This window comes from Squalius cephalus (genome assembly GCF_949319135.1).
Source record: "Squalius cephalus genome assembly, chromosome: 13".
NCBI classification, from domain to species: domain Eukaryota; kingdom Metazoa; phylum Chordata; class Actinopteri; order Cypriniformes; family Leuciscidae; genus Squalius; species Squalius cephalus.
Window position 1 is genome coordinate 26171715 of NC_137134.1, and position 12200 is coordinate 26183914.

A 12200-nucleotide genomic window follows, 5' to 3' on the forward strand; every position below is an offset into this window, starting at 1 on the left:
TCCACTCTCATTACCCACTGAGGTGCCATTGAGCAAAACACCGAACCCTCAATCGCTCCCCGGGCGCCGCAGCAAAAATGGGTGTGTGTTTGTGTTTAATAGGCTACTCACTGATGTATGTGTGTGTGCGTGTGTGTGTGTAATTGGATGGGTGAAATTCAAGATCACAAATTCAGAGTATGGGATACCGTACTTGGCTACACGTCATGTCACCTTCACTTGTTTGACCAGATAAAGGTTTGTATTATTGTTTTTATAAAAAATAACCTTGACATTTATAATTGTCTACAGCTTTTTTCTCTGTAATGCCATTTCCTGCCTTATGGTTTTCTTGTTACTGGTGATGGGAGAAACTCAAATCTTTGAATAAATTGCTTCACAAAATGATGAACTGTTTTGAATCGTTCGAAACGCCACAGGCTGGTGACCCCTACTGATCAAAACAGTGGAAATGTAACAAACACTCAGGCCAAACATGCATAAAAACCACATTTTACAAACCCACTGCAAATGTTTTATTTAATGTTAGGCTATATGCTTTATGTTTTATTTATATTGTTCACACTTATTCACGCAACATTAAAACGGGTGGTTCTGAACAGTTACTCTCTGAAGCATCAGTGTTATAGTTCTGTCAATAGATAATATTTCCTTTACACATATTTCATTTTTTACACATTATTCTCTTAACTTACACTCATTGCTGCTTTTTTAAATTACAAAAACAACAGGTTTTGAAGAATAAACCTCTGATTATTCCACATCATCTAAACTTATCAGAAAATTAATCTAGATTTTAATCCAGTTCTCAGATTGTAATACTTGAGTTACTCACCGGTGACAGTAACACTGAATATGTCAAGTAGTGTCTGAGCTGTGGTCCAGATCTTTAGTTTATAGAGTCCAGTATGGTTGGTTCTGGTGTTTGTGACGGTCAGAGATCCAGTCTGATGATCCAGCTTCAGTCTGCCATTGAATCCTACATTATCACCCTCAGATGTAGAGAAGATTCCAGCTGCTTTATTCATTCGAGCTATGATTAAATCACCAAACCACCACTGAGCTGAAGCATCTTCTGGTATTACAGTTTGAGGGTTTAGAGTGACAGAATCTCCCTCCATCACTGTCACATCAACTTTCTCAACACCAAACACACCTGGTGGGGGAAAAAATAAATAAAAGCTGATCAAATCTGCCTTTTTTTTTTTTTTTTTTGCAGTAAAGTAAATGTTACAGTGAATTTACCCTGATATGATACACAGTGTTTTTTTTTTTTCTTCATTATTGTACTGAAGTGCTCTCTGTGTGACTGAAATCCACAATCCAGAACTGAGTCTGAATCACTGAGTCTGTATCTGAGCATATACTTTTTAAAATTAATTTTTAATGGTAACCACACTTTACACATCCATTTACAACTGAGCTTGATCTCAGTCTCCTAACACATCATTATTTTTGCAGAAGTCTGGTGTTTTTAAGAAATCAATGCAATGAACCAAAATAGTCTTCCAAGGTTAAATGTCAGATAATACAAATCCATTACATTTAAGAAACAGCTCATAATTAGATGAAAACATTTGTTAGGAAGAATGCAAAACATTCTCATCTCATATCCCATCTCACATTCCCCAGTAGGGGAGACTGGGGATGGTTGCAAATATATATATATTTTTTTCTGTCTGTTTTGGAGTTCTTCTAAGCCAGTGCATTCAAATGTGATTCAAACTAGTTACAAGTGTCAGCAATTAAATTACATAGTTGTTATCCTTGCAGTACAAACAGAAAATGTGTGGTTTAGTTTCAAACACGAGGAGTGAAATGTTACAATTCACACACGACCCCACCCTACCGACCGACCGACCAAAAAAAATAAAAATAATAAATAAAGTGTTGTGCAGAATATTACAGGTCGTCGGCGCCCTCTAGTGTTCATACCAAACAAACCCACACACATGCACAACCAACTTAACCCCAAAAATACCATTATGGTGGAATCACTTTCACACTATGATTTATGACCACGTCTAGTTCACACTTACAAATGAATAGAGAATAAATTAGTTATGCGTATTTGGCGTGCTGTCCGGGGGCAGGGCTCCGAGCTCGGGAATTGGTCCCGAACCCAGAGTAGGCTACTCCCCCCGTATCTCTTGGTTAGGAAGATAACAAGGGGCAGGCAAGTGTGAGGAGATGAGGTGGTGGAGGGATGCTGAAAATATCGGTGTGTCGACTGTGTGTATTGATTGAGTGGACCTGTTGATTACTGATTGCTGACAGCTAGTTAATAAAACATCATTTGTAGAAAAGTATCAGTTTGTTTAGAAACAACACACAAACAAGCAAATTAGATGACAACAGCAAATGCGAAATTTCTTTTTTTCCGGTTTATATTTGAAACCCAAAGTGTTGAATGAATGAAAATGAATGTGACTCACCGTCCACGAGTAATAAAGCCGAAAAAAAGACCGAAAGGTTCCTCATCCTGATGTTGCTTCTGTCCGCGTGCAAATTGAATAAAAGTGATGCTGTAAGGATGGGCTCGTAGCAAATTGTCACGTGATTTCTGCAAAAGCGTTACGCCATAGGCCTACCTATTTCAAAACGGTAAAACAAAATAAAAATAATAATAAAAAAAAAAACGTGCGTAGTAGGATGTAAAATGTTTTTCGGTGTTCTGATTGGTCGTCTCTGCTTAGTTTGGAGGTAAACTCAGTCCGTCATGAGGTGAAAAGGAAATATATTTAAATTGTGCTTTTTTGGATATAGCCTACTTAGTATTTAACTTAGTGTTAAGTGCGTATTAAATGTGTTATTTTATATTAAATTGTGCTAAAATGGAACCACTTCAAGTACATTTAAGTGTATTTCTTTTCAGTTCATTTAAAATATACTTATATTTCTTAAACTACAGTTAGAATATATTTGAAGCTTCATTTTAATGTACTTCAAGAACATTTCAATAGCATTTCAGCTCATTAGAAATATATTAGCATTACACTAATAGTTTATTATAAAGCGGTTTTATTCAGTATTCAAAATTGTATATTAAAAGTGCAAAAATAATTAAATATAAATGTTAAGACATACACACTCTGAAATCAAGAAAACTTTAATATACTATTTCGTGTACATTGCAAAATAAATACGTTTAAATTAAAAAAAAGTACAGCAGCATATATAATCTCTTGAATATAATACATTATAATAAAGATCAGTGAAATGCTATAGCAGAGCTATATTTAAACAATTCTTTGAGGAACATTTTGGTTATACCTGTATTACTGAAATGTGCACTATGAATATTACATCACTATATAAATAAACATCACAATGCAATTTTCTGGAAAAATTAAAATAAAAGTTACAGATAAACAGCATGCAGAAGTGAAAAATGTATTATTTACAAACTTAGGCCTACAAATGCCTGAACCATAGAAACAGAAGAGTTTGAATGTCACATCTTCATCTTCAAGTGGACGATCACTTCTTTCAGTACAACTCAAGTTCTGCAACTGAGGGCTTGTGGTTTCAGACACTGTAGTATTTGAGGACTGTTTTATCACAGAATCTGTGAAGGGAAGAATTTAAATAAAGTTAATCAATGATCAATATTTTTTTGTTTAAATATATGTATTATAATTAGCATATGCATTAGACTTTCGTTGACTTCTCAGTTTATCTTTCAAAAGAGTTTTAATAAAGGCTCAAGTCATTCCTGGGTTTTAACGGGCATTTAATTGGTGACAGTCTTCAAACATGTCTTTACATGTTCCTTTTTTGCTACATTTCCATATTGCCGTCAGAACTGGTATAAATAAACACAGAAAACATAAATTAACCTTAAATTCTTGACATACTTGCAGACAATACTAAACGAAAATCACATAGAAAACTAAGAAATGAAGCATAACACAGTCGTGTAACACAAATCACAAAGAAAGAAAATATACCTCATACATACATATATATAAAATAACTGAACCATATTGAACTGAAATATGAGTTGCCTTTGACAGCAGCTACACAAAGCTTTGACTATATCCTCATCAAGCTAGACATGAGTGTTTATTTTTATCCTCTTGTCTGTCGTCACTATACAACACTATGAGTTACATTGAGCATAAGATTAGAAGAAGCCCAACACCACTTACAGTGAGCAAAGTTCAATCAAAAAGACACTGATATAGTTATTTGCATTAGAGGGTATGTTGTATATTGATAATTGTGGTTTATTTAAACCCATGGTATTTCCCATGAACGTGTCTATTGTGGTCATGCTAACATGCACTCTCTTCACCTCTGTTGCAAAGATTTAAGGAAATTAGAAGTTGTGCAAAATATTGTATGCCAGGACAACAAGGACAAATGACTTGCAGCTTTACCAAAAAACAATTAAATAAACAGATTTTTACATTAATGACTCAAAGGAAGCACAAATTAGACACCTGAAATGGACACATTGCAAACATCTTCCTACCAAGACTGACGAATCGGCTTTCAATAGGCCTGATTCAAAAATCTCTCTAACAGAGGTGATATGAGATTAATACACACTCCGCTCTTATTCGCTCGTTTCTGCACTCGGATTTCAGTTTTTCTTCTATAGCAGCTGGTCTGAGAAACAACAAATATAAATATTTCAGAAATTGTTCAGTAAATCAGAAATAAATACAGCTTCATTTTGCAAATAAAAATAATGTTAATGTATGGTTGTACTTATGACTAATTGTGTTTTTTTTTTTCAGATACACTGGACAATGTTTTATAGTCATTTTAAGACAGCAAAATGTATCCACATAGATTTTAAACAAAGACTTTAGACTTTGACTATATAGGCTACCCAGTGCTGAAGTTGCTAGAAATCAGTGTCACTATCATGTTACAGTGGTTATCGTCAGTATTCCACCACATGCTAGTCATATTAGCAAATGCATAGCAGACCTATCCACCTAGAAAAAAAAAACAAAAAAAAAAAAAAAAAAATTGAGCTATTTAATGCAAACAGCAACTAAAACTTACCAGTAACTTTAGAGGGCAGAACCGTCATCTCTTGCGAGTCTGCTTCGACTCCGACTTGAAAAGCTTGGCTCTGATTGGTCCAATTGAATGTAGCTGAACAGAAAAAGATGTGTTGTTACACTTTGTGTCAGTGTAACAGACAAGTAACGTTAATTTAATACAAATCTTACCTAGAATCACAAAATAACGATGTTACAATGTCACAGGCCATGTAAACCTGAAGAAGCTGGATAAAAATAAAAACACCACGTTTTCTATTAAATGGTTCCCCCCCAAAAAACTTTAAATTCTGTTATGATCACTCACCCTTCAGTAGTTCCAAACCATTTAAGATTTTCGTTCATCTTCGAAAGGAAAAACTGAGATATTTTTTAAGAAACCTGAGAGAATATCCCTCGGATGATCGATTCACCAACACTGTTCACAAAGTCTGTTTCAAAAAGTTAATCGCAAAAACACATCCCCTATCCACAGGAAGCTTGTGGTTTCCTCCAAGGAGACACGATCGTTCTATATAATTTAATAGTTTAAATTTATAGCCTACTTCAAAATTTAATCCTTTGCCGATCCCATTCCCATCTCTCTCTGCCCCATGCTTTCCTGTCTACTCTGTACTGTCCCATCCAATAAAAGACATAAAAAGGCCAAAAATATAACTTAGTAAAAACACCTCTACCCTCTCACCCCAGGGGATCCGTGAGAATCAAACACATCGGCATTAGAGGTAAAACAAACCGCGTGTCTAAGTGTTTAACACACGTTAAATTCCAAGAAGGCAGCAGGAGGTGCAGTACAGTATATCCAAGTCCACAGTAAAAGTAAAAAAAATCTACAAGCTTCAAAAAGGGCAAAGTCCAGAAGATCTCTTGCACACTTTCAACAGAGTCATCAGACTGAGGAACGGCAACGCTCCTAAAGCCTTAAACCACAACATGCATAGGTTTTACTAAACTGAAATTTATTTGGTGAAAGTAAGACCTCAATTATGGTATGCAAAAATCAATCCCAGAGAACTCTTTTTGATGGTTAAATCATCAGGACTGGTAACTGCAATGGCCACAGGTGGTGGGGCAACACTTCTGTCTGGCAGGACATCATGGCAACGGTTGTCTGCACAAAAACGGAGCATGACATTCACACTGCATGGATACAGATATTCAGCTGTAGTCTGTGCATTTAGCTGCATTCAACCTCATACACAGCACAAAACACTTAGGGATGAATAAAATATTTTACTTATAGAGCGAATTGTTTTCCAAGTATTATTAATCTTTATTTTGTAAAGCCAAATGCTTGAAATGGTGCAATGAGCCAAATTCATGTACTTTGACAAATATAAACTATTTATGAAAAAGTGTGTGTGTGTGTGTGTGTGTGTGTGTGTGTGTGTGTGTGTGTGTAGCCTATAACAAATACCTTTATATGGAGCTGTACACTGATGTCCACATCCACTGCTGCAGAATTTCTCATCGTTTATAGGCAGGGGCAGCGGCAGATTTTGAACGCATGTGCTGAGGGGGCGCTAGATCATTGACAGGGGGAGCAGGGCAATTACTGATGAAAAATAAAACGTTTTTGCTCATATTTACATGAATAAAATTAATATGACCATCACCACAGTTGCTTCTCAGATATGTCTTCAAATGTTGGAGACAGGACAAAGATCTCTCACATTTAGATAGTCAATTAACATTTTTATGTGGTCCAAAAAGCAAGCAAGCGTTTATGCGGAGGAGTGTGGAAGCTAAACTATTAGCACGCTTAGGTACTGCATGACATGGAGGCACACGCACAATCTCTTGCATTCTTTTACCCTGTGGACAATTTAAATACTGTCATTTTTGGTCATACAGATACGAGTAATTAATCATTCAAAATTGCATTTGTGTACACTCACAATAACACCAAAACGCTGTGCTTTTGTAAAATTGAGAAAACAAACAGGATTTGCACGTTCTATAAAAAGCTTGAAAAGTCTACTTTTAAAATGAAAAAAATGAAAATAAAACTAATCTCTGATTATGTATTCTGAATGAAAAGGCAGCCCTTGGCAGAAGGGACTGCTCCACTTTATTGAAAGATGTCTCATATGCCCACCATGGCTGCATTCATTTAAAAATACAGTAAAACAGTACAATTAATGCACTTTTTTTTGTATTTTCTATTTTAATAAATTTTGAAAAGTAATTAATTTTAATTCTTGTGATCAAAAGTGAATTCAGCCTCATTACTCCAGTCTTCAGTTTCACATGATCCTTGATCCATGATGCTGAAAATTCAGCAGCTTTACCAAAACAGTAAAAAAAAAAAAATATTACAGTAATTTAACTTGAAAAAATAAAACCCAAAGGCAAAGGTCTGCCTGTCTGCCTGTGTAACATTAATATCTCTTTACCTAACTTTTGTCTCCCTTTCCAGCGGGTTGCAAGGACTTCTGTGGCAAGTTTGTTTTATTACTTCCATGCTCTATGTCTTTGTTGAACAATCCAAAATTTGGTTTTGGGCTGTTTAGAATTCATTGTTCACAAATACGTCTTTTTCCACGATGACTTGGTACACACTAAGTTCAATGATTTTCCTTGGACACACTCCTGGCTTTGTTTTATCTGTATCTGCATAACATTACACATAACACACTAACACATACCTATGTATGGAGCCGTACACTGATGTCCACATCCATTGCTGCAGCATTTCTCATCGTTTGGACAATCACTGTCATGGGAACACGACTCGACACACAATCCTGCCACTGCTACTTCAAGGGTTTTATTTGGACACACTCCGGGCTTTGGTTCCACTGTCATGTGTTTGTTTGAATAACCACATATCAGTGAATGTTGAATGACTCCCTGCATTTTGATTTTTAAAAAAAAGCTGATCCACACACTAATATAATAAAATATAAATACCTGTATATGGAGCTGTACATGCATGTCCACATCCATTACTGCAGCATTTCTCATCGTTCGGACAGTCACCGTCATGGGAACAAAATTCAGCACACAATCCTATCATTCCGTCTGTGCTTGGACACACTCCTGGCTTTACTGTTATTCAAACACATGACAGAAACCATAATTACTGAACGCTGAATTTCTCCTTCATTAAATATTTTTTTTTACCATGAAAAAATTCAGTCTGTCTCCTTCAAAGTTTCACATTTCATTTAATGTGTCACTTGCAGTTTCTTTGTAATTATTTGTGAAACTCAACAGCAACATTTTTTTTCAGTGTTTCTTTTGGAGGACCTCTGACATCCACTATTTAATGAAACTTGTTGAATGCAGGGAGAACACACAATCAAATCGTTGCATTCGTGTCCTTCAGAGCAGTCTTTATCAGAAACATCCTCGACGGGACGCAACTCAGTTTCACCAGGCACCAACCAGCCCCTATACAGAAGATTCAAGAGGATCATCGGGGAGACCGGGAGTGCTGAAATGGCTTTTTCCACTTGTAAGTCGGGGGTTGTTTTGCAATGCGTGCATCAAACTGAAGTATAACAGCCACACATTTATCTGCATCAAGTCAAATTAGTTTAGAAATATACAATTTGTCCCTAAATTGTTACAAAGTGCCATTACAATACAGAACCTACCACAACTGCATTGTAATGCTAATATAAAACAAAGACCGTGGTTAATATTTTGGTATTGAACTTTGGTCATGGTGATGGCATAATTATGTTGAACACATTAAGCATTTTAATACACACAAAAAAAGAAAATAGTAACACATTTGTAGCAAAACAGACAGAACACATTAAACTTTTTTTAACAAGTGGCTTGTAAGGTAATACTTAGATAAATAATTATAAGTTACAATAATCCCCACCATGCATAATGGTACATCATTGGGATAAAGGGACAAGTACAAAGTAAAAACATCCAGGGGGAAAAATAAGCAACGATTTCAGGGCCATGCCCCTGAAGAAACAGCAACAGCAGTGCAGAGCCAGAAGAACAAAAACAGCAGAAATCTAATGTCTACGGAGAAACAGCTGTTCAGAAGTAAAGATGAGAAATGGCACTGTTTGCAGCTTGCGCCACTCATCAAACTGCAGAGGAGAGCCTTCAGTGTGAGACTGAGGACTCAAAATAATTACTTTGCATGTTGACCATATTAACATGCCAATCTTATGTAGCTTATGGTCAACCTGAGAGCTGAAGAGCCACATGTTACTTACATATTTTCTTCGCGCTGTATGAAGTTAAAAGATCTCACCCGTGATTTGATCATCCGGGTTTCTTACGCTCCAGCAAACAGAGGAACACAATAAAACAGCGACCAACGAACAGTAAAGCCGAGCTGTCATCCTGAGAGCTGCGATCTCACAATGGACTCTGTCTCTGCTGGAAATGCACGGAATTAGAGGGTTTTAACGCGCTTTTAAATATACAACTTTGGAGTTTTAGGTGCGTCTCTAACCTGTCTGTAGTGGTGTAATCTTAATTGATTAGCTCGTTCAGGTGTGTCCGAGTGCTACTTAATAGTCCGGGCGCATAATAATTACCGTAATTAGATGGCCATTTGAGGCTTCGGTGCGTCACAACTGTTTTGAAACGTTTGCCACTAGTGGACAATCGCGCCCTATGATCACAAATGATGAATGATGCACTCCCCCTCGTCCTTACGCTGAAGAGCATTTTGACAGTGTCTATTTCAGTAGAAAACAGCCTGTAAATTGGTCTTATTTGGAGCTGATATAAACACTTATAACAAGCCTCAGAGGATTTTTTTAAAAGAGAGAAAAATAAAAAAGATATGTGAAATAATTTAATTTTTGTAGCCAATATCCAGCTTAGAAGATGATATGAGAGCGTATACACACAATCCAAAGTAGCCCTATTTCAATTTCATTTATAGAATATATGATACCCTGCTGACAAATCCAGTAGGCTATATGGTGTTTTTTTTTTTTTGTTTGTTTGTTTTTTTTTTCTTTTTAGTTCTGCTGGTCTGGTGTATGGTTTTGGAACCATGGTCATATTTTTAAAAGATTGCTTATTTATAACGACAACAGAAACTATATTTTGCTGGAAACTATGCTAAGGGGTTTATAACATTAGGCTACATTGTTTATTCGGCCAAAATGTTGTTTTCAAATGTTTTCATGGACTGTATCATGTGACTAGCCTAAAGTCTGAGTCTGAAGCGCGTTCACGTACACAGAATGCGCTCATGAACTGTTTATTCTTCCTGACTGAAGAGTTTCTTTATAACCCTCAGATTATCTACTGATATTTTTTTTTTATGTTGCTCACAATTATTTTGTTCTCTTTGAGTGTGTGTTTTTTTGTTCAGAGGATTTAATTTAGCTGTTAATAATATTGTTTCAGGAGTGTTTTGTGACACAGATGCAGTGAAGTCAGTGTCAGTGATGGAGGGAGATTCTGTCACTCTAAACCCTGATCTCACAGACATACAGAGAGATGAAGAGATCGTGTGGAGATTTGAAAACATTCGCATCACTAAGATCATGAACATTACTAAAGAAGATTCAGAGACAGACTGAAACTGGATCAGACTGGATCTCTGATCATCAGTGACATCAGAACCACACACTCTGGACTTTATCAACTAAGAACCATTATTGGAGATAAGGAGTTTATCAAGAGTGGTGAGCATAATTACATGCGTTTTCTTCTATCATCGTCATATTCAAAATGTACATAATTATTGTCATAACCCACAATGATATTTGAAGATTATTTATTAGAAAATCATGTACATTTCAGATGCAGTTTTTTTATTATTATTATTATAACATTTACAGTATATTTATCAAACAAAATAATTAAAATCCCTAAACATTATCCCTCCAGCCCATGAAAAACATCCAGGTCCACATTATATTACCTCCCACACAAGGGGAAAAGGAACACACATATTATAGAACTGAAATAGTTTATAATTAAATAAACTTCTTCCAAGTGTCATGAGCATCAGTGTCAGATCCATTGTGCTCTTACAGGAGGATACACAGATATATTACAGCAATATGCAACATTTCACAATGAATAAAAAGAACTGTGATTAGCCAAACTCTGTATGACGGGTGAATTACTACAGATCCAGGGGCATTACAAATATTTCATCAATTTCTTTGATGACATCAGAGCAAAATAACTTTCAAGTGCAATTAACTGAAAGTAGCAGGGCAGGATATGCATTTTAATTAAATGCATAATTAACTTTAAATTTATGTGGAGCGGAGGAGTGTGGAAGCTAAACTATTAGCACGCTTACACTGTAAAAAATATTTTCATGATTTGTTATCTTAACTTTTAATCTTTTGTCAAATCAACTTAGATAATTAATGTGGTTCAGATAACATATTTTGAAGTTCTATTTATTAAACTATAATCTTTTGTCAAATCAACTTAGATAATGTTGTTCAGATAACATATATTTTGAGTTTCTATTTATTAAACCAATCTCTTTGTTGCATTAACTCAATTTTTTAATTTCAATGAACTCAAAATTTTAAGGCAACCAGGTAACTTACATTTTTAAGTTAAACCTTTAACAAGGCCCCAAATACTGAGGTACTTCAGACCTGTGGCATCACTGGTATTGAGGCCTTCCTGCTGGCTGCGCAGTTTCGTTGGTCTGGACATGTTGTACGTATGGCAGATTCACGCCTACCGAAACAGGTTTTTAATGGACAACTCCAGAGTGGCATGCACGCTCAAGGAGGGCAACTAAAACGCTACAAGGACGGCCTCAAAGCCAATTTGAAACTATGCAACATGGACCCAAATGACCTTAAAGAGATGGTTGCAGACAGGACATCATGACTGCCATACAGTCCTTTGAGCTCAACCGCATCACTACTGCAGTAGACAAACAAAGATGCAGAAAGCACAATGCCCTAATATCTAGAACAACATATAGCCAGTTTGTGTGCGACGCCTGTGGCCGGCCATGTGCGTCAAGGATCGGCCTCTATTCACATCGTAGGACGCACCAACAACTGTGATGAGATCTGTCGTATCGACAGTTCAGACCAATATATCACAAGTGCAACAATATCTTGAATTTATGAAACTTGCTCATTTTCTGGTCTTGTTGAAGAAACAACTGCCCATTTATTTTGTGAATAGCCTAAAGTTCTTTTAATTTTAACCCCTAGCTACTAATGTGACCCACCGTTTTATCCTTAACGATATTATTTA

The 12200-nt window shown here is 36.0% G+C and overlaps 1 protein-coding gene across 1 annotated transcript in view; it reads right to left on the minus strand.

Moving 5' to 3' along the window:
- LOC307169780 (uncharacterized protein) overlaps positions 1 to 2514 on the minus strand; it is a 59472-nt gene extending 56958 nt beyond the window's left edge. The window contains exons 1-2 of the mRNA XM_079890595.1: positions 2436 to 2514; positions 836 to 1156 (exon numbers count right to left, since the gene is read on the minus strand). Of these exons, the coding sequence (XP_079746721.1) occupies positions 836 to 1156; positions 2436 to 2481 (367 nt within the window). The 5' untranslated portion in view covers positions 2482 to 2514. The remainder of the gene's footprint in view (positions 1 to 835; positions 1157 to 2435) is intronic.
- Between the last annotated feature and the right edge of the window lie 9686 nt (positions 2515 to 12200).